Genomic DNA, 23,938 nt, shown 5'->3' on the forward strand with positions numbered 1-23,938 from the left:
ACCTACCTGTTTTACGGCTTTAATTGTCTTCGTTCCAGGGGCCTATGAATGTCCAGAAGATCAGAAACAACCTTCTGAAGTATCTAAGCACATTCCTGTTCTCTTTTCTAGGATGAATTCCATGCACATTTACAGTCCCACCTATGAATTCATGCCATTCCCAGACAAGAATGAAAACTTCTGTTACGTTTGACCCAGAAAAATGGATTTATATGAGTTTCTGAGAGAGAAAATGAAAAGGAGAACCACCCGTTCAAGCTAAATCTGCTTTTACTTCTACCTTGTGAATGTATGATTCCCCTAATTGTATTAGTGGATACAAATGTAAAAAATGGCCTAACCACAGTACAATTGGAGATACCGAGAAGGTGACTCCAGCGAATACGAAAAGATTGTCCTCCGACCACTTCATCAAAACGTCAATTAATCTTCACCAGTCTCATTAATGGCAGCGTAGGAAACTGAGGACCCTTATCATCTCATCTCTTCTCTGCCTAGTGTTCTAATCTTTATCGTAGATACTTCACTTTCCACATATCTGTGACAACTATCATTTTTTTTTTCTTCTTCTTCTACGCTCTCTTTGCAGCTTTTGATAGGGCTGGAATAGACTAACATGGAGATCGAAGCTTCCGCAAGTGCTTCTCAGTTTACACACTTCGATTCGAATTCGGCTTACTTAGTCTGGGAGGATCTAACAGTGGTCTTGCCCAACTATGCTAAGAGTCCCACTAAGAGGTTGCTTCAGGGACTAAATGGCTACTGCGAGCCTGGTAGGATCATGGCCATCATGGGTCCTTCTGGTTCCGGGAAGTCTACTCTTCTCGACTGCTTAGCTGGTAAGATGCAACCTAGAGATTGATTTGCTTACTTGTAGATTTACTACTTTATCAAACATTTCTGACGACTGATGCTACAAATGAAAACAAAGACAGACAGGATACACATCCTTTCCTCCTTGCTCCCCCATTTTTGTTGCTTCCTCTCTTGGGAAGTAGAGTAAATAATGATATAAGAAACTGTTCACCATTTTCAGTTTTTCCCAACTTCTTCATGACTCAATTAAGTTCTTCATGATATAGATCCTTCAAAGAGGAAAAGCAAAAGAAAACTCTTCTCCACAGATGGTGGACTGGTTGAAAATGAAGAATTCGTTTATGCAAGGAAATCCTACTCGATAGCCTGATTACCGCTTCTGTAGTTTTCAGTGTCTCGTACTGAATTGGTTCGGTGTTTTGACATTTGGTAGGGAGGCTTGCAGCCAATGTTATTCCGACAGGAAATATTCTTCTAAATGGGAAGAAGAGAAGACTGGATTATGGAGTAGTGGTAATGACAATTAGCTCAGCTCTGCCATTTAACTTTTATATCTTCTAATTTTGCGAACAATTTTAGACTCTGCAAGTCTATTTCAGGCTTATGTGACACAAGAGAATGTACTACTGGGAACGCTCACAGTCAGAGAAACCATCAGATACTCTGCCCAGCTGAGGCTTCCTGCTAGCATGAGTAAGAATGAGGTCATGGAGGTGGTGGAAAGTACAATTTCGGAAATGGGACTCCAAGATTGTGCCGATAGAACGATAGGGAATTGGCACCTGAGGGGCATCAGTGGCGGCGAGAAGAAGCGACTAAGCATCGCCCTCGAACTTCTGACTTGCCCTCGTCTCCTGTTCTTGGATGAACCCACTAGTGGATTAGACAGCGCGTCTGCTTTCTTTGTCATTCAAACGATCAAAAAGATCGCCCAAGATGGAAGAACCGTTATCTCATCTGTCCACCAGCCCAGCAGTGAAGTATTTGCACTTTTTGATGATCTGTTTCTCCTCTCTGGTGGAGAAACCGTTTACTTTGGAGATGCCAGGCGAGCAGTAGAGGTGGGGGACTTAACGAGATTTATGGCTTGTAGATGAGAGTAGTTTAATTGAATTTTCCCTCCTTTGATTATCTTTCGGGTGTTTAAACAGTTTTTCGCCGAAGCTGGATTTCCCTGCCCGAGCAGGAGAAATCCTTCTGATCACTTCCTTCGATGCGTCAACTCTGATTTTGATCATGTTCATGCCACATTGAAGGGGTCTCAGAGATTGCTAACATGTCGGGTAGATTTTCTGATTTTTCCTCTACTTGTAGAAACTTTTACATTCTGCAAGTTCACTGGTTCGATCTCAATGCTTTTAATTTCCTCATTTCTAAATCAAGGGAGCAGAGTCATCGTCAGATCCTTTACTTGGATTACAAACTGCGGAGATCAAAGACTTGCTAGTTAAGAAATACAAATCCTCAGAGTATGCGGCGAGGGCCCGGAGACGGATTCAAGAAATCTCAGAAATTGTAATCTTCTCCACTCAGTAGTAACTTGAGAAAAGGAAGCAACGAGCTTTCCGGCTAAATCTTACGGTGTGGTTCCAATGCAGGAAGGACTCATCGTTGAAGGGAATAAAGCGAGCCAGGCAAGCTGGTGGAAGCAGCTGGCAACGTTAACCCGGAGGTCCTCTGTGAACATGTCTAGAGACATGGGATACTACTGGTTGAGGATCATAGTTTACATTGTTGTTGCCATCTGTGTGGGAACCATTTACTACGATGTGGGAACTAGCTACACAGCAATCTTGGCAAGAGCATCTTGTGGTGGATTTATCTCCGGGTTCATGACTTTCATGTCCATTGGAGGCTTCCCATCCTTCGTTGAAGAAATGAAGGTAATCATGATTTCGCCTCATCACTGTCTCAAAACCGATCAGACTCTGAACCTTCCTACTGATAACGACGGTGGGGTTTTTCATGTGATCAGGTCTTCTCATCTGAAAGGCTTAGTGGGCATTATGGAGTTGCAGTCTTCATATTATCAAACTTCATCTCTGCCTTCCCCTTCCTGATCGCCGTGGCTTTATCTTCTGGGGCAATAACCTATTATATGGTGAAGTTCCACTCAGGCTTCTCGCACTTTGTGTATTTTGTAGCTAATCTCTTAGGTTGCATTGCGGTGATAGATAGTCTCATGATGATTGTTGCTTCTCTGGTACCCAATTACTTGATGGGCATCGTCACTGGTGCTGGAATTATGGTAAGAAATACCCTGTTTTACCATCTAATAATCCTCTTCTTTCTTTCTGTCCCTCCGTTTTCTCTTTGGTAATGGCGTATGCTGTGTGTATTACACAGGGAATCATGATGATGACTGCGGGGTTCTTCCGCTTGTTGCCTGATCTTCCCAAGTTCTTTTGGCGCTATCCAATCTCGTACATGAGCTTTGGATCCTGGTCCTTGCAGGTAATTCTGGGACAAACTCATTTTGAACGTTTCCAGGTTTATTAATTTTGACTGCTTGGACAAATGCAGGGAGCATACAAGAACGATCTGATTGGACTAGAATTTGATCCTTTGGAGGAAGGATACCCTAAACTAAAAGGAGAAGACATCATCCGAACAATATTTGGAATAAGTTTGAACCGATCAAAGTGGTGGGATCTGGCGGCTATTTACCTGATACTCGTCGTCTACAGATGTCTTTTCTTCTTCATTCTCAAGTTCAAGGAGAGGGCGTTGCCCTTTTTCCTCAGTCTCTACGCCAAGCGAACCATCAAAGAGCTGCAGAAGAGACCATCTTTCAGGAGGAAGCCATCTTTATCTGCTTCCTCTTCTTCATGGCGTTTATCGCTGCACTCATTGCCTCTTTCCTCCCAGGAGGGTCTTTCCTCTCCCATCCCTTAATTCCTACATTTTCACACCATTTGTGTCAAAAAGAATTTATCTGGAGAACAGCGCTCTGAGTATATTGTATTAACAACCGGAAATTATGATGGTGTCATAGCAATATTGGTTATTCTTATACAATGGGCTGGGTTCTCCCTGTCCAAAAGTCAGTCTCTCTCTCTCTATAGAAGATGAGATCAGAGCTACTAGTCCATGTAACATCAATGCAGTTGGTCCTTTATTTTTTTTTTTTTCTGGTAGGAGCCTTAGTCAACCAAAATCTTATACCGAGCTTGCAATCTCTTAGTTGAACGCTTGTTCTCTCAAGTTCATTTGCTGAAGTAGAAGTAACTTCAAGATGTTTTCTCTCTCGAGATAATTATCTTCTCCGTAAGAATATGTCTATTGAAATGTCACTTGGTCATGATTGAGAAAGGAGTGTGATTCATCTTCATACATTTGAGGTTGAAAATAATAATATGTATACTACTATTTAACCTAGTGTATGTCATTCTTCTACCTAGAATCATATAATGTGTCAAGGGTAAAATTATGTCATGATTCAACTAATTATGTGCACAATAGTAGTTCTCCCTCCTCTTTCTAATTTCTTAACCCTCTTCTTGGTCCTTTCAACCCCTTTTTATAGATCTTCACATGTTCATTATGATAGGAAAACATGGGAAAACAATTATAGAAGTTTTAAACTCCAAGGGTCCAAAGTTAAAAAAAACTCAAGAGTAATGGGACATGAAGAACTTGTTGGTCTCTTAGCTACTTTTGGTTCAAGTCAGGTTTGGTTTTTGGGTCGACCAAAACTAGGTTTCCTATGATAAGTGGATCAATGATAAGCTTTCATTCGGCTCTAAGCTTTTTAAAACCATAGTATCCTTTATTGGAAAGACAGTAGTCTCAAGATCCTATTCCATCAATTTTTTATGATAACTGTTGGAAGAGAAGGCCTAAGCCCACATGACCAAAGAAGACTCACATATCTAAGTGTATTAGAAGATGGGTCCAAACCGATAAGATCAAGGAGAAGGTGCATAGGCCCACATACAAGATGGCAAGATGGTAAATAAAGGGTCATCTCATGGAGATGGCATTGATGTAATTAAGTTAAAATTCCAGGGTTAAAACCCTAAGTTCATGGGTATTATTGTAATACAGTAGTTTCATAAATATATAAATAGAGCTTCAAAGGGAGGGTAAGAATAATCAATTCCATAACCCTTTTTCCTCTAGTTTTCTCCCAATGGGTTTCTCACCCTTTTTTCTCCATGAGCTAAATCCATAGAGTCCTAAAAATCAACATGGTATCAGAACTTTTGATTTTCAGGACTCATAGTATGGTTTTCACAATTCCAAAAATCCTTTTTTTGGTTTCTCGTATTGTTGTTTTTTTATAGTTGTTGAACTTCAGTTTTTAGATTTTGTTGCTAGTTCTTAGTTCATGATCGGCTACCGTGATGATCCCACTCTCTCTCTCTTTGCAATCATATTATTATTTTTGTGAGTTTTGTTTTATCCATCATATTATTGTTGTTGTTTTTTTTTTGTGCTTCGTTAAGTCTGGTTTTGCATCGCTAAGCCTTAGTTTTCTCTTGCATCCTACTATTCAGTCTTCCCGCCGTTTGTTGCAGCCGACTAAACTACCCATACTACTTCATGGCATGAATATTTTCTACTGGTTCAACACCAGCTATGCTCTCTAGTTGTTGCCGTGATGCCTAGGTTTTGGTTTTTGCCGAAGATAACGTTGTCGTTGCCAAAGAAGACAAAAAAATGAAAGAGAGAAGACACTGTTGTTGAGGCTCGCGAAAGAGAAGGAGTTTAGTTGCTTCTCTGTTCGTGCCGTTGCCGAAGAGGGAGGAGTGTTCGCCACCGTTGCCGAAGAAGAAGAAAGAAGTCGGCCACTCTCTGTTTGCCGATGCAGGGGAAGACGAAGATGAGTGCAGAGATTTGTTTTGCGCATTGCTGTTCCACTTTGTTCGACTAACGGGGAAGACGACCCACCGTCGCCGGAGAAGACGACCAACACTGGTAAGTTGACGAGCTCCGTTTTCTACTACCGAGTTGCCTGAATCAACACAGAACCTTCCGACATTGGTTCTGCCAAACACTGCTCCGACAGCTGCCTTGCAATCTTCGGAAGGTTCACAGTTCTGTAGATGTTTGGCTCGTTTAACTTAGGAATTCTCTGCAAAATCCGTATCATTCTGCTGCTACCTCTCTGGTATTTTTGTACGATCTTTGGAAATATTACGGCAGATATCATTCTACTAGATCGTTCGGCTGGAACAGTTGATTCTACGCTGGCGCTTTTCCTTCTCTGGTGTTGCCTGAGAGATCCGAACTCTCGGGGGGAAAGTTTCCTCCCGATCTCTCTCTGGTTTTTTGTCTCAGCGCGGGGGAAGAAGGCTCTGTTTCCCGATTAATGGTTCCTAAGTTAAGAAATTTTATTATCTCAGTGCCTAAGTTAGGAAATTTAATTGAGCGCCGAGTTAACCCAGCCCATGCCAAGCAACCCGGACTCTCCCAAGTCAAGTCAGCGCAGCCCGCTCTTGAGTTCCCAGCTAACCACAGTTTCAGTACTAGCCAGACCGAGTTCCTATCCGACCCGAGGTACAGCTCATGTACCAGCCAAAACGAGTAACCCAAATCAACTCAGTATGGGTCAACCCGAACCAGGTCAACTCGGGTTCGGTCAACCTGACTCGGGCCACTTATTTTCTACCTCGGTATACATACCCAAGGTTTTTTTGTCGCGACTCGACAAATGTTTTTCTCTAGCTGGATTATTATTTTTGAAGAATTGACATATTATTCCTTGGTCAGCACATTATTTAGAACCGATATGTACATTGGATTATTTCATGGGTCGTTTTACAAGGATTATTTTAGGTCATGTTAAATAGGCCCAAACCAAGCCCATTTCAGTTGCTGCTTAAGTGTCTCTTTTTATGAGACATTATTATTGAAGAAGAGGTAGCCTCATACCATTATTTATTTATGTCTCCGTAAAAAATATAGAAATTATTTGTGGTTGGGAGTCCATGACGGAGGAACTTCATCCCCATCAAAAATATCAATTTTTTGGGGTTAGGAGTCCATGACGGAGGAACTTCATCCCCATCAAAAATATCAAAATTATTTGTGGTTGGAAGTTCATGACGGAGGAACTTCATCCCCATCAAAAATATTAAATTTATTTGTGGTTGGGAGTCCATGACGGAGGAACTTCATCTCCATCAAAAATATCAAAATTTTGTTGTTGGGAGTCTATGACGAAGGAACTTCATCCCCGTCAAAAATATAAAAATTATTTGTGGTTGAGAGTCCATGACAGAGGAACTTCATCCCCGTAAAAAATATCAAATTTATTTGTGGTTGGGAGTCCATGAGAGAGGAACTTCATCCCCGTCAAAAATATCAATTTTTTGTGGTTGGGAGTCCATGATGGATGAACTTCATCCCCATCAAAAATATAAAAATTATTTGTTGTTGGGAGTTCATGATGGAGGAACTTCATCCTCGTAAAAAATATAAAAAAAATTGTGGTTGGAAGTCTATGATGGAGGAACTTCATCCCCGTCAAAAATATCAAAATTTTGTAGTTGGAATTCCATGACGGAGGAACTTATTATTATATTTCTGTTACTTCCCCCCATTCATATCATATATTACTCTACCACTTGAGAGTCGTTGTCTTGTGGAGAGACACGGTGGTGGAGGTGGACACTTCAGAGCAATGTCTTAGTGGCTAGGAGTGTTTTACTCTCACTGATATTAGACCAGTTGGGCCTCATGAACGAGAGTACCACTGTGAGGGGGAGTGTTGGAAGATGAAGGCATATTATACAAAAAAGATTTTATACATCATTTGAAGCAAGCTAGGATTTCATGCTATTCTCTCACCCCCAGCTTGAGGGGGAGTGTTGAAAGATGGGGCCCAAGCCCACACGACCAAGGAAGGCTCACATATCTAAGTGTATTAGAAGATGGGCCCAAGCCCATAACACCAACGAAGACCCATACAACCAAGAGATGTAGAACATGGGCTCAAGGCCCATAGATCAAGGAGAATACCCATAGGCCCACATACACGATAGCAAGATGGTAAGTAAAGGGTTATCTCATAGAGATGGCATTGATATAATTAAGTTAAAATTCTAGGGTTAAAACCCTAAATTCAAAAGCCTAAGTTTAGGGGTATTATTGTAACACAGTAGTTTCATAAATCTATAAATAGAGCTTCAAGGCGAGGGTAAGGATAATCGACTCCATAACCCTTTTTCTTCCAGTTTTCTCCCAATGGGTTTCTCACCCTTTTTCTCCATGAGCTAAATCCATGGAGTCCTGAAAATCAACAAAAACAAATACTTAAGTTACTATTAATGTACATCTTGATTGTATTACAACTTAACCACCAAAAGGAAGTTCTTGGTAGCATAAATGTTGGACTGGCCAAAGCTTGTCTGAATGGAACATATTCAAACAGGAATTACCAACTCACGATCAAAAGCACACCGTGTGAATGGCTTAGCACAGTTTAATCAAACAAGAGAGAGAGTTATTTTTTACAAACAACCAACCTAGAAGACGTAAGAGGAGTTAAATGGGCAAGAGGAGTCAACCACTTCACTATAAAAATTGGAGCACAAACCTAAACCTCCAAAACCCGCAAGGACTAAGGAAGAAGAAGCAAGAGAACAAAGGAAGGGGCATCTCCTATAAAATTAGCAAGTGGCACACATGCATGGGGCATGTGAACTGAAGGGCAAAAGTGGAAATAGAGATAACGGCCAAGGGTAGAAATGGGAGTCTTACTTTTCAGTTTTTGGAAGATTCCTAGAATTTATACTTTCCTCTCTTAAAAGATATCTAGAGATAAGATTGTACAATCTCTCCTTTCACAATGAAATCATCTCATGATTTATATAATTAGAGAATTCAAATTGTTTGAAATATTTTTTCTAAACATGTAATGAAAAAAATATAAATAGGGGTGTTTACTAAAGTTTCGAATTTAGGACCCCATTACAAATATCTCGAGCAAGGTGAGACAGAGGAAAAGAAAAGGAAGGAGAGAGAGAGCTCTCGGGTAGAGAAGAGAAAAGAAGGGAAAAAAAGGAGAAAGAGTTAGGCAAGAAGAGAACTCTACACGAGAGAGAAGGGAGAAATTCTTCCTTTGATGATTTTTCCAAGTACAATGCCTCCTCTATTTATAGTGGAGTGGTAGAGTTATGTACAATTACTAAAGATAACTCAACTTAATTTAGAAGTCTAACATATATCAATCTCTAATCCTTCTATAAGGATGTGACCCTTGGCTAGAAATGCCAGGTCGTGTGGTATCTTTGTGGATCCCACTAGATCTTCCAACTCATGTGATAAGATCTGCCAGCTCGTGTGATAAAGATACCAGCTCGTGGTATATTTGTGGGTCCCACTAGATCTTCAAATATTCCAATTCATGCCAACTCATGCCAGATTGTGTGATGACTCCTCTTGGCTTCTCACGTCCTTATGGTGGGTCCCACCAACTCATGCAACCATGGTGAGTCCCACATTGTAACACTCCCCCTCAAGTTGGGCATGAGAAAACATCGTAGAAGCCCAGTTTGCTACAGATGGTGGACAAAATTTTATGAGTGACTGGTTTGGTGAGAATGTCTGCAACTTGGTTATGCGAAGATATATGTTTGGAATTTTTCTCGTATGAAGTAGCATTCTACTTCAATATGCATTGTTCTCTCATGGAAGACTAGATTCGATGTGATATGTATTGCGACCTGATAATCACAATATAGGTCCATAGGAGTTTCTTTGTAGAATCTCAATTCAGTAAGAAGATATCTAATCCATAGGAGTTCACTAATCATGTGTGCCATGGCTCTGTATTCTGCTTCTACACTAGACCGCGCAACTACATTTTGTTTCTTGCTTCTCCATGTAACCATGTTTCCTCCAACCATCGTACAATACCCCGAAGTAGATTTTCTATCATCCGGGGATCCGGCCCAGTCCGCATCTGAGAATCCTTCGATGTTGAAGTGACCATGATTTTTATAGAGAAACCTTTTTCTTGGAGCTCTTTTTAGATATCTCAATATCCTTTCTAGTGCTTGCCAATGACTGAGTTGTGGGTTGTGCATATATTGGCTTACCACATTGACTGCATATAAAATATCTGGCCTCATTACGCAAAGATAAATAATTTTTCTGACTAATCTTTTATATTTTCCAATATCTACCTCTTCTCCAATACATGCACATAATTTTGTATTTGAGTCCATAAGAGTTTTTGTTGGTCTGCATCCCATCATTCTTGTCTCCTATAGTAGCTCAATGATGTACTTCTATTGAGATAGTAAAATTCCATGTCTAGATTGTAGTACTTCAATACCCAGAAAATATATTAGCAGTCTGAAATCCTTTGTCTTGAATTCAGCACATATCTTTTTTTTTTTGTTTTCTGGATGCCTTCGGGATCACTACTGGTTATAATAATAGCATCAACATATACTGCTAGAATCACCTTGCCCTTAGGTGTGTCTTTAATAAATATGGAGTGATCTCCAGAGCATCTGTGAAATCCAGCCTGTATGAGTGATTGGATAAAATTTTCAAACCATGCACAAGAAGACTATTTTAGACCATAAAGAGATTGTTATAGTCGAGGTGGTTGCTACATATAAATTTCCTCTTTGATATCCCCATTCAGAAAGGCATTTTTACATCAAGTTGATATACCTGCCAGGAAGAGATATCTGTCAGAGATAATAACACACGTACCAAGTTCTTTTTTGCCACTGGAGAGAGGTTTTCTCATAATCAATGCCATTGTTTCTTGGGGCTAAGTAGTTTCTGTAGCGTGGGGCACAACAGGTTGAGAAGAACCTGGTACTGAAGAAAGGCCAGGAGGAGCAGTGTCAGAATAGAATGAAGAGTCTTTAAAAAATGTGACATCCCTGGACACAAGTAAACGTTGAGTAGTGGGATTATAGCAAACATGACCCTTTTGTGTGCGAAAGTATCCTAAGAAGACACACTTGATAGATTTGTGATCAAGTTTACTATGTTGAGGGGAGGAAATATGAACAAAACATTGGCATCCGAAGACTTTTAAGGGCAGTGAAAAAAGATCATCATTTGGTAATAACAAAGAGTAAGGGGATTTATTACCAAGTACGGAAGATGGTAACCGATTTATAAGAAAACATGCGGTAAGGATTGCATATGGCCAATAAAAGTATGGAACATTCATGGCATATAGTAAACTGCGAGCTACTTCAAGAATATGACAGTTCTTCCTTTAGGCTACACCATTCTGTTGAGGAGTGCAATCACATGATGTTTAATGGATAATGCCATTTTCTTGACAAAAGGATTCAATATCTTCAAAGGTGTATTCTTTGGCATTATCTGTTAGGATCCTCACGAGCCATGGATCTTGTCACCCTCCTCTCTTCTCTTCCTTCCATTACCTTGCTTGACGTTGAGATGGAATGAGGGGTTGAAGGGAATTGAATTTCGGAAAGGAGAATTGGGGGAAAAACAGAAGAGAGCTTGAAGGAGCTCTTGACCTGTTTATCTAAATTACGTTAACTAAAGTGAACTCAATTGATAATCTTCATTACCCTAGCCATCCCCTTAAATAGGGTGGAGGACGTCCAAAACCCTAAAGACCTCTTGGGTCAATGGTTCAAACCAATAAATGCTAAACCAACCCAAACCAAAGACAAAACCAAACCAAGAAAAAATTACATGGAAATTGAAAAACACATTCATTAATTCCTACGCCTGTTGGTAACTCGTGATGCTATAGAGTCCATAACATCACCCCCCTCCTGGAGAAAGAGCTTGTCCTCAAGCTCGAAGGAAGGATATAAAAGTCGAAATGCTGATAACGGCTCCCATGTGGTGTCACTGGGATCGGCATCTGCCCACTGGACTAGAATTTCCCAATCCCCTTGAATGTGGCGTGCTTGTATTACCTGAGCCAGAAGAGAAAGGACTATGCCCTCATGTAGTGGCGGCAGTGGAGTGTGCAGTAGGGGCGAGTCACCCTGGAAGGGCTTCAATTGGGAGACGTGAAATACATTGTGGATCTTTGCTTCCGGTGGTAGCTGCAAGCGGTATGCCACAGGCCCAATTTGGTCCAATATCGGAAATGGACCATAATATTTTGGAGACAGCTTATGGCGCTTGGCTACAGTCAGGGACAACTGGCGGTAGTGTTGAAGCTTTAACCACACATAGTCTCCAGGGCAATAAGATGCCTCCCGGTGCTTCTTATCATAAAAGCGTTTCATAGAGTGTTGGGCCGCATGCAGATGTGTACGTACCTCAGTGAGCATAGCGTCTCGTTCAGCTAATGCTTGGTCCAAAGTGACGACTTTGGATGCCCCCGGTTCATATGGTAACAAACGAGGTGAATCTTTGCCATAAACTACCCTGAAAGGAGTAGTACCCAGTGCTACGTGGTAAGATGTGTTATAGCAAAATTCTGCCCATGAAAGCCATTTCACCCATCTTCTAGGTGCATCTCCCACAAAACAACGAAGATACATTTCAATCGTGCTAGGTGCGTCTCCCACAAAACAACGAAGATACATTTCAATCGTGCGATTGACAACCTCTGTTTGGCCGTCCGTTTGTGGATGATAGGCAGACGAAAATGCCAATTGGGTGCCCTATAATTTGAATAATTCCTTCCAAAAGAGACTGGTAAAAATGACATCCCTGTCACTGATAATGGATGAGGGAATTCCATGTAATCAGACAATGTTGTCCATAAATAATTGAGCGACCTGAGCAGCAGTATATGGATGCGCCAAAGTAAGGAAGTACCCATATTTTGAAAACCAATCAACGACGACGAATATCACCGATTTACCTGATGAAATGGGAAGACCAACAATGAAGTCCATGGAAATATCAGACCAGATTTGAGATGGTAGTTGCAGAGGTTGCAGTAGGATGGCTGGACTTAAAGATTCAGCCTTGTTTCTTTGACAAATCTGACAAGCAGCTACATAATCAGCAATTGTGCTCTTCATGCCCTTCCAGTAAAAGTCCTGACTGATTCAGAAATATGTTTTCTGTCGACCCTCATGTGTGCTATCATGGATAGAGGACAAGATGGTGTGGAGAAGTGGGGATGTATTATGCAAAAAGATCCTGTTTTTGTAGAGAATGAGACGATCCTGAATCATCCAATGAGGAGCAGCTGTCCCCTGTTGAATATCCTGATATAATGACATGAGATCCGGATATTGATTTACTTCCTCACGAATAGAATCTAATAGCAGTGCACATGGGTGACTGATAGCATAAATTTGAGTGGCGGAAATATCCCGACGTGATAAGGCATCAGCCCCCAAATTTGAACTACCTGGCTTATAATGAACCGTAAAATCGAAGCCCATGAGTTTAGTTAACCAATGCTGCTGTGGGGATGTGGTGAGGCGTTGTTCAAGAAGATACTTGAGGCTGCAATGATTTGTACGAATGAGAAACGGTCTTCCCCAAAGATAAGGTCGCCAATGTTGGACAACCTTGGCTAACCCAATCAATTCCCTCTCATATGCAGCTAACTTATGGTGGTGTTGTCCCAACTGACGGCTGAAATAAGCAATGGGGTGTCCCAATTGTTGTAACACTGCCCCTATACCTCCCCCGGAGGCATCACATTCCACCACAAATTCTGCCTCAAAATCTGGTAATTTTAGGACTGGCGCTGAGGCTAAGGCCTCCTTTAACAGGTTAAAGGCCTGTTCTGCTGAAGAAGACCAGTGGAAGGCATTTTTTTTAGCAGGTTGTTGAGTGGTGCTGCTATCTGGCCATAAGATTGGATAAATTTTCTATAATATCCCGCTAAGCCCAAAAATCCCTTTAATGCTGTAGTGGAGGTGGGAACCGGCCAATCTGTAATTGCCTGTATCTTGCTCTGGTCAACTTTCACGCCCACAGTTGATATGACGTGGCCCAAATATGCCACCTCAGATGTACCCATAGAACATTTTGATTTATTCAAAACCAAATGATGAGAGCGTAGAATGGTAAATACATGGTGGAGGTGGTGGAGATGTTCTTCCCAATTTTTGCTGTAGACCAAAATGTCATAAAAAAAGACTAACACATAGTGGCGTAGAAGTGATGAAAAGACCTCATTCATGAGGGCCTGAAAGGTGGATGGTGCATTGGAGAGACCGAAGGGCATGACGAGGAACTCGAAATGACCGTGATGTGTGCGGAAGGCAGTCTTCTCCACATCTGCTTGGTGAACTCGTATTTGATGATAGCCCGATTTCAAATCTAATTTGGTAAAAATTGTAGCACCATGTAACTCATCCAACAACTCGTCCACGACTGGAATGGGGAACTTGTCCTTAACTGTGTGCAAGTTGAGTTGCCTATAGTCGACACAAAATCTCCAAGATTTATCTTTTTTGCGTACAAGTAACATTGGTGAGGAGAAAGGAGATTGACTGGGCTGGATCACACCCTGAGCGAGCATATGCATGCACTGTCGTTCTATTTCATCTTTCTGGATATGCGGGTAACGGTAAGGCCGCACCACTACTGGATCAGTTCCCAACTTTAAACGAATGTGGTGAACGCAATGACGCACTGGTGGTAGACCTGTAGGGTCATTAAATAAATCCGCAAATGTTGTAAGTAAAGGAGCTAACTGATCATCACCCGTGTGTTGAATATGCAAAGTGTGAAGTGCATTAGGGACCTGTGCCACAATGCCTTGTAATGTAATTTGGCCCTATGGTGCTGAAAATGTCATAGTCCGAGCCTAAAAGTCCCATAATATCGGTCCTAATAACTTGAGCCATTTGACCCCGAGCACCAAATCAAATCCAGCCAATGGAATGACTAGTAAATCTGCCTGAAAGGAATGCCCCTCAATGGTGAAAGGGGTGTTAGCACATAACCCCACGCTAGCAATTTTGGCCCCATTGGCCACTGAAACTGAGAGTCCCCTTTGTTGTTGAATTTCCAATCCCAATTGTTGCGCGGCTGGTTCACTGATAAAATTATGTGTGCTGCCCGAATCAACTAAAGCAAGTAGCATGAGATGATGTAACCTGGCCTTTACCTGCATGGTATTAGAACTACGCAGGCCATGCATGGCATGGAGGGAGAGCTCTGCTTCCTGTTGTACCTCTTCAACAATTTCATTTTCAAGAAGCTCTTCTGAATCTTCTTCCAATAATTCAATACTGAATAAACATTTACAGGTATGTCCGGGCAAGAATTGTTCGTCACAATTAAAACATAGGCCCTTTGCCTTTTGAGCGTCCATTTCCTGTTTAGTCAAAAATTTATGTGGCATAGAGTGTGGAGGCACACTAGTAGCCTGATCTGCTCGGTTAGGGGCAGAGGACCCAAAACGTGGACCAGATGCAGTACCCTGTATTTTGTTTTGCCAAAATGGTTTTCTTTGTAAAGACTCTTTTAGAACTCTCTATTTGTGCTCCACAGCCCTGGCATAATTCATTGCTGAGTCCAAATTTGTCGGACCCAGTAATTCCACTTCCAATCTGACTGCCTCTGTCAATCCAGCATTAAAAATCTGAACATGTAGGTGAGGAGGAACAAATTCACTAGCTCTGGCCAACCTTTCTTGGAACGTTTTTTGGTAAATTTCTAAGGTGCTGGTCTGTTTTTAGTTGATCAATTCCCCCACTGGGTTGCTGCTAGCTGGAGGTCCGAACCTCAACTGGCAAGCATGTTTAAAGTGCAGCCAATCCTGAATGGAATGGACATTTCGGTAGTGATGGAAGCACATGAGCGCTTCATCGAGCATGTGGTAGGCGGCCAAAGTAACCTTGTCCATTTCCACCGTTTGTTGATGATAAAAGAATTGTTCACATTTCGTGAACCACAGTAAAGGATCTTTAGAGCCATCATATGTAGGAAAGTTAAGTTTAAAGTACCTGGAAACCGTTGATGGTGCTTGTGCGTGAGTGGTCATTGAACCCATTGGTTGGCGCAGGGGTGGATTTGGTGGTGGCGTGAATTGTTGGTGGGGAACTAGTTGTGGTTGAAAATTGGTTGCTGGTGGTGGCGTTGGTGCTTGAAGTGCAGCAAGTTGTCGGAGGATGGATTGTAGAGATGATTCCAGAGTTTGTAAGGTAGTATTGATGTGAGAAATTTCAGTACCTTGAAGAGTGGATCGTTGTTGAAGTTCTGAAAGGACTTGACGTATGTCCTCTGGAGAAGAGGAATCACCGAGGGTGGACCTGTCTGATACCACGTTGTTAAGATCCCCACGAGCCATGGATCTTGTCACCCTCCTCTCTTCTCTTCCTTCCATTACCTTGCTTGACGTTGAGATGGAATGAGGGGTTGGAGGGAATTGAATTTCGGAAAGGAGAATTGGGGGAAAAAAGGAAAAGAGCTTGAAGGAGTTCTTGACCTGTGTATCTAAATTATGTTAACTAAAGTGAACTCAATTGATAATCTTCATTACCCTAGTCGTCCCCTTAAATAGGGTGGAGGACGTCCAAAACCCTAAAGACCTCTTGGGTCAATGGTTCAAACCAATAAATGCTAAACCAACCCAAACCAAACCAAGAAAAAATTACATGGAAATTGAAAAACACATTCATTAATTCCTACGCCTGTTGGTAACTCGTGATGCTATAGAGTCCATAACATTATCATACTGGTGTATTTTTATTTTCTAACAAACTGAGTGAGTACCATAACATGAAAAGATTTAAAAATCAATAGTATTTTAGAATGCTCTTTAAATAGAAATAACCAAGTGGTACAAGTGAAGTCATCAATAAATGTGATAAAATATATGACATGAGAAATATTTGAGATGCTCAAGGGTCCCCATACATCAATATGAATTAATGAAAAAGGAGCAACACTTTTAACTTCTGGACGAGGAAGAGATGGAATGAATGGGTTTGACAGAACATAAGGAAAGGAATGCACTTATTAGAGTGTTTGGAATACGGAGAAGTGTGGCACATACATCATCAAAATTCGGAACAACAGAAGAGCTAAGAAGTTGACTCTTAGCAACTTCGAGATATGGTTTAATATTTGCAAGGAAAATACCAGTGACTAATGCTTCTTTCTGCTTGTCTTGTACCGAGACATCTGTGGTAGTAGGCATAGCTAATTTCCACTCTAGAAGAAGACCTCTAAAGTGGGCCAAGTATTCATGGATATTCTCTCCTTGTTTAGTGTTCAACATCTTTTGAAGAAGATCCTATGGCCTATGTAGATTATTGGGACTAGAGTATAGCTTAGCACTTGTCTCCCAAATTTGCTTAGTAGTATCAAGATGAATAACATTGTTTGAGACATATTCTACCATGCTTTTGATTACCCAACTAATCATAAAAGTATCATTTTTTAGCCACTTGTTATAAAAAATATTCTCTTCATCAACTGGTGGTCCACAATTGGTAAGGTGACCAAGTAGGTCCTTTGTTCAAAGAAACCTTCTAACCGATGTGTAGTAGCTCATGGAATTTGATACCCCTCACAAAGGTATCGTAGTAATTCTGAGTATATCACTCTTGTTAATCACATTTTCTTCAGCCATACTCGGTAAATCAATTTAAACAATTCTCCAACAAATAATGATAAAGAAACCAAGTAACATTCTGCAATCAACTCGATTAATAGAGAGGCTTAGCATAAACACTAAGTAATCATATTTCTGAAATTAAACGAATAAATAACCACTCATAATAGGTTCAATATCAATCTTCTTTGTTAGGGAATCTTATTCCCACAGAATTATAACTTCATAAACTAGTTTCAGTCATAATATCTTCAAACCGATAAAACTGCCTTTCTAATTCAAGGAGCATATGTCTTCATAGACAATCATAAACACCATCTGTAAATCATCTTCTAAAACTCATAAACCAGTAGCATGAATGAATAGTAATAGTAATAAAGAAACTTATCTCAAGAGCTTTTATCTTTCTTCACAAATAGCCTTCTTTGAGTGGCTTTGATCTTGCCTTCTTAGAGCATTCCTTTTGACGTGGGAATCCTAAACTTGATGCTTCTGATACCATGTTGTATTTAGGACCTCATTACTAATATCTCGATCAAGGTGAGAGAGGGGAAAAGAAAAATAAGGAGAGATAGAGCTCTCGGGTAGAGAAGAGAGAAGAAGGGAAAAAAAGGAGAAAGAGTTAGGCAAGAAGAGAACTCTACAAGAGAGAAAGAAAGGAGAACTTCTTCCTTGGATGATTTTTCCAAGTACACTATTTATATTGGAGGAGTGGTAGAGTTTTTGTACAATTACTAAAGATAACTCAACTTAATTTAGAAATCTAACATACATCAATCTCTAATCCTTCTATAAGGACGTGACCCTTGGCTAGAGATGCCAGCTCGTGTGGTATCTTTGTGATCTTCCAACTCAAGTGATAAAGATACCAGCTCGTGGTATATTTGTGGGTCCCACTAGATCATCAAATATTCCAACTCATGTCAGCTCATGCCAGCCTATGTGATGACTCCTCTTGGCTTATCACTTCCTCATGGTGGGTCCCACTATCTCGTGCAACCATGGTGGGTTCCACATTGTAACATGAAGGAAAAATCAATGAAGCCTATTCCCGAATCTCTCTCTCCTCTCCCTCTCCTAAAATTCGAACCCTCCCCCCACCTTTCTCTTGCTCTTTGCCTCTCTCCCTCTCTATCTCTCCCCCTTGCCTAGAAGGTTTTTTGCTTCCTTCCTCCAAGGTTCTCTCGTGGTGAATCTTGCCCCAAGGGGCCCTTGCCCATTATCATAATCTCCTACATCATCCCATCAAGCCTTCTCCATTAAAACAATCCACTCACACATAAATTCTAACCTTTTCTCAAGACACTCATTCCTAGTTCCCCTCTTGAAAGTTGAAAAAGAGAGGACCTTGAAGAGGTTTCTATCAAAGTGGTATCACGAACATGGTCATTACAAGAAGTATTGAGTTTTAAACTACAACAAGAGGTGGCTTCTACCCAAGAGTCCAACCAAGAGAACTTGAGCGATGAAATCACAAGTTTAGAAGGATAAGTCCAACAATTGACTACTATTTTTCAAACTTTTCTAGAAGAGAGGATTGCAAGACACTCTTCCCATCCTCGACAAAGTATGAACCATGAAGTATCAAACAAATCTATTTTTGGTCTGTTATCTTCTACCCAATCACCAATCCTACCTATACCTTCTATCCAAATATCTATCTCGTCATAATTTTTGTACCTTTTATCACCTCCCCATTACATGACCATTCCAATCACATCCCTTCCCTCTTACCCTCCGCCTCCATATCACAGTTCCTATTCTCTTGGCCCTTCTCATATTGCCCAACCCATGCCCCAACGATATTTCATCCTTTTTCCAACTCACCTTACTTTTACCACCATTGTACTCCATGTGAAACCACGAATACAAGGGGACAATTCATACAAACATGCATGGCCCTAATAGATTTTCCCAAATACAAACTTGAAGATGACCCAATGGAGTGGGCTTACATAGCTGAATAATTTTTTTTCCAACATGTTAAAAGACACCCATATGTGTAGGATAGCATAGCTAGTAATAAGGAAAAATTTTATAGAGATGACATACAATTGTAATTATGCAAGCTAGTGTGTATCCTCGTGTCTTTTTCCCTTTGAATCATGTAACCCCAAAGGAATTATAATCATTGTAAACATCTTCCCACAACTATAAATATAGCGTCAAGATATGGGTTAAAGTGTTCAAGCTTCTTCCTCTGGGCTCAAATTCATACATACACCTCTTTCTCTTTTCCTCTTTGTTGGAAGATAGGCCCATGCCCACATGACAAAGGAAGGCCCACATATCTAAGAGTATTATAAGATTGGCCACATAACCAAGGAAGACCCACAAGATGGGTCCAAACACATAAAAAGTAGGACCCACCATGATTACCATGAGCTAGCATCCTTATCACATAAGTTGGAAGATCAAGAAGAACTCACAAAGACATCTTTATCTTATGGTCATGTCCTAGAAGAGTTCTAGTTTGATTTATGTTTGTTTTTTTATCTATATTGAGTTATTTAATTATGGTAGGACAAATCTTTAAGTGTTAGAGTTTGGGTGTAATTGAGACAAAGGTAGTTTTATTGTAATTGGACTCTACTACCTTCCTCTATTATAAATAGAGGTTCATGTACTATGATTATAATAAGTTAATGAAGTCAATGATGTATTTTTCTTTTCCATAAATTCAACATGGTATCAGAGCAGGTTATGTGAGTTGACTTGGCAACGCACAGAGATAATGAGATCCTTTTCTCTAAACCCTAAACCCTAAGTCTAGAAGGATAAGTATGAAGGATGGGCTAGGTGACAAAATCTACCATGAAGGTTTCTACAAGCTGAATCAAATCAAGTCACATTTATTACTCTATTGATTCTACGTACGCCCTCTTCTATTTTCTTTACGTGTAAGAATTGAGATTGAAAGTTGAGTACTACAATGGTTGCGCCATGTTAGAAGATGGGCTCAAGCCCACAAGCTCAAGGCTAGAAGCCCACATGTCAAAGGAGTGGCAAAGTGGTTATTTATGGCAAGTTCCATAAGGATAGTATGAAGATGTAAATACATTATCTTATTATGTCTTTTAATCTATTGAGTTGTAAACGTAAGGGTTTTGTAACACTATAAATAAGTGCAATGGCTAAGAGGTAAGGCATTCAAGCCTTCTCTTCTCATTGATAAATTGCCCAACCACCCTCTTTTCTCTCTTGACATATTCTCTTCTTCCCTTAATCCAAACTCTCCTCTCTCACGTCCTTCTCTTTTCTCCCTCTTCTCTCTCTTCTCTCCTTCTTCCACATTAACCTAGAGTCCTTTTCATTGGGTTCTAACTTCTGCATGGTATCAAAGCATGGAGTTTAGGATCCCTATTCAAGTAGTTATGTCCTCCATTCAAGAAGTTGTCTATAGAAGGAGTTCTACCCTGAAGAGATAGGTAAAATCTGGTTTTTTTTTCCTTTCTTTTTCTCTCTTTATGGTTTCTATTTTTTTTTTCTCTCTCTTCTTGAATGCTTGAGTCACGTCAAGTTAGATAATCTTCATAAACATTGTAAAGATCTATTTTTTATCACGAAAAAGATGTTATAGTCTTGATCAAGCTTGTAGCAATTACATGATTGATCAAAGGTTGTTTGTCCCTATTTTTATGATTTGAATTCAGTTATCTTTATGTGACATGAATCAAACATTGTTGATTTAGGATTCCTTCATATGTTGTTGTCAATTATGTAATCTAACAGTACTCATGCGATTGGGTTATGTTGTTGGATGACCGTCATATGGTTCGAATTCTAGCATTTACTTATTCCTAGTGTTTCTTTCTATTTTTGAACTTCAGCAATTGAATTTTTTTGTGTTAAATTATTCCCATGAGTTGGACATTTTTTTTGCCAAGAAAGGTAGTGTCTACATTTGCTCTTGTTTTTTTTGTGGTTGAGTTTGGATTAAGGATAAGAGTTGCATCTATTTTCTTCTCTCTATTTTTTTTATAAATATAAGAGAAGTTGAGTAGTGGCTGCTTTTTTTTATCGCTTGACAAAAGCGCTAAGTTTTTCATGATTTGGTGCTTATTCTCATGAAAATATTCTCTACTTATTTTTGGTGGCTAATTTGGTCTACGGGTGCTTCAAATTACGTTGTATAATTGTTATTGAGCCATTTGACAATTGACCTCAACAGTTGATTTGCATCAACATGGAGAGTGGACATTTAAGTAATAAGAGATACTCTGAATTACTACAATTCCACTAAGAAGTATTTCCAATTACCTCAACTCGTTACAATTAGTACGGAGGGTTCTCATTATTCATGACCTTCTTAGTCATGTTTTCAAAATCCCTCCTTTGATTGATGGAGAAGATGAAGTCTACCGTAAATGGGTTAAAAATGATAACGTGGTTATCAATTGGCTTATTAATAGCATGGAAGAGCATGTCGCTAACAATGTGGTCCACTTGGAAACTTCCAAGGATATTTAGGACACATGTGCTAAGCTCTATTCAAGTACCGCCTCCTTACAAAGAGTCAATGATGTTTTCCAAAGTATGCTGGCTACCAAACAAGGAGATAATATTTTTGAGTTTCTGGCCTGGTTTCGTGGCCTTCTCCAAGAATGGAATCTTGTTCAACCATACTCTACCAACATTGTTGTTCAAGAAAAACAGTGTGAGGCCCTGGTAGCAGCTATCTGCCTTACCAATATTAAGCCTTATCTAGAGGTGGCTAAGACTCAGCTTCTTAGTTCCTCTACCCTTCCTTCTTTTGATGACATAAGTGCCACATTGTTAGAGATTCCTTATCCATCTCCTCCTTCTCCGATTGATGCTCCATCAGCTATGTTCTCTAGTAATCGGGGTACATCAACCCAATTCTGAGGATGCAACAGAAATACAAGAGGAGGCCACAATAGAGGTGGTTGAAAGGATCCACCACATTCCCGCACAGAGCCTCGTGTGTGCACTTACTGTGGTGGTCAGAACCACCTTGTGGATTCATGCTGAAAACTCCATCGCAAGCCTGATTGGGCCACAGCCAATCCAGCCTCAGTCACTATTGAGAAAAAGGAGGATAAGACTAATTCTCATTCCAGGAATGTGACTATTTCTGCGAAAGACTATGCTATAATTCAAAAGTTAAAATTCTTATTGGATCAGTCCTCTACTCCACAAGGACCTACTGTTGCCACTACTATTGCCTTAGATATGCTTTCTTCCTCTTCAACCCCTTCCTCTTGGATCATTGACTCCATTCATTCATTGTCTCTATGTCTTCCTCATAAATTTGTCACTATTGCTAATGGTTCCCAAACAAGGTGCTAGGCAAGGGTTCCTCCTCTCTTACGACGTCTATTCCTCTTCAAAATGTGTTATTTGTTCGTCAATTTCTATTAAATTTTCTCTCCGTTAGTCAATTAACCAAACAATTGCAATGTTCTGTCACCTTCTCACCAACTTTGTGTATATTTAAGGACCTAACTACGAAACATGTGATTGGTGGCAGCCTTGAAAAAGGAGAATTATACTATTTTAATCTTCCACCAGTAGCTATTATTTCATCCACCACATCTGAGGCTCAACTTTGTCCAATCGGCTTGATCATGCATCTATCTTGTCACTTCATTCTTTAGTTCCATCTCTTAAATGTTTGTCTAATTTTAATTGTGAGGCATGTTAATTAAGTAAGCATGTTAGGAGTACATATTCTCCTCGTCTTACAACTGCCAGTACAACTCCATTTGTATTAATACATTCTAATGTATGGGGACCTTTAAAGGTCTGTAACATTTATCAAGTTCAATATTTTGTTACTTTTGTGGACGATTTTACCCAAGTGACTTGGTTGTTTTTTGTTTAAAGAATGTTCCAAAATTCTTTCTATTTTTAAAAACTTTATTGCAATGGTTCTGACGCAATTTGGGAAAAAAATCAAATCCTTAGATCCAATAATGCTAAGGAATATTTGTCTAACAAGTTTAAATTGTTTTGTGAGGGTAATGGGCTTCTTCATCAAACATCATGTGCCTATACCCCTCAACAAAATGGTGTTGACGAAAGAAAGAATCATCACCTCCTTGAAGTTGATCGGGGCCTCCTCTACTCGATGAAGGTACCCAACTTTTATTGGCCTCATGCTATTCTCACTACATGCTTTCTCATTAATAGGTTACCTTCATCAGTGCTTAGAAATCAAAGTCCGTATTCTAGTTTGTTTCATGGTGAAGATCCGTTTTCGCTTCCTCTTAAAGTATTTGATTGAACATGTTTTGTTCATGATACTTCACCACATAAAATTAAACTTGATCCTCGGTCTCTGAAGTGTATTTTTTTGGGGTATTCTCGAAGTCAGAAAGGATATATTTGTTATAATACTACACTTTGGAGGTTGATGGTATCTCAAGATGTGACTTTCTTTGAAGACACTTCCTTCTACTCCTCACACGAGGCTCCTCTAGGATTTATATTTCCTCCTACCACTCCATGTCTGCTTGTGCCAATTAATGAAGATCTTACTCATCCCCCTGAAGCACCGGTCGTCCCCTCACCTATGGAGTTGTTAGATCCACCTGAGGTAAGTCTTTCTCCTCCTCTTATGTTTGGGCCTGAATTTGATACTCAGCCTATTACATTATGAAAGTCAACTCGTTCATGTACTACGTCTCATCCAATTACCAATTTTATGTCTTC

At 40.1% G+C, this 23,938-nt stretch overlaps 1 protein-coding gene across 1 annotated transcript; it reads left to right on the plus strand.

The window, feature by feature from the left end:
• The first annotated feature begins 546 nt into the window (after positions 1–546).
• Positions 547–4,077, plus strand: LOC137955558 (ABC transporter G family member 15-like). Its single transcript, XM_068802557.1, has 9 exons — positions 547–839; positions 1,250–1,329; positions 1,416–1,877; positions 1,968–2,099; positions 2,200–2,331; positions 2,415–2,699; positions 2,792–3,064; positions 3,163–3,270; positions 3,340–4,077. Exons 1-9 carry the CDS (start codon positions 617–619, stop codon positions 3,709–3,711), a joined length of 2,067 nt encoding a protein of 688 aa, XP_068658658.1. The 5' UTR covers positions 547–616; the 3' UTR covers positions 3,712–4,077.
• Positions 4,078–23,938: the final 19,861 nt, after the last annotated feature.

The sequence above is a fragment of the Aristolochia californica genome, unplaced genomic scaffold, assembly GCF_029961685.1.
Source record: "Aristolochia californica isolate CCGP_79_NKW_82.1479 unplaced genomic scaffold, dmAriCali1.0.hap1 SCAF_2, whole genome shotgun sequence".
Lineage (NCBI taxonomy): Eukaryota > Viridiplantae > Streptophyta > Magnoliopsida > Piperales > Aristolochiaceae > Aristolochia > Aristolochia californica.

What these genes read in the sequence shown, in the direction of transcription:
- LOC137955558 (XM_068802557.1), top strand. Translation starts at nt 617, where the DNA reads ATGGAGATCGAAGCTTCCGCAAGTGCTTCTCAGTTTACACACTTCGAT. An exon ending in TTCAAGAAATCTCAGAAATT is followed by an intron (nt 2,332 to 2,414) that starts GTAATCTTCTCC and finishes GTTCCAATGCAG; the next exon opens with GAAGGACTCATCGTTGAAGG. An exon ending in CCTTCGTTGAAGAAATGAAG is followed by an intron (nt 2,700 to 2,791) that starts GTAATCATGATT and finishes TCATGTGATCAG; the next exon opens with GTCTTCTCATCTGAAAGGCT.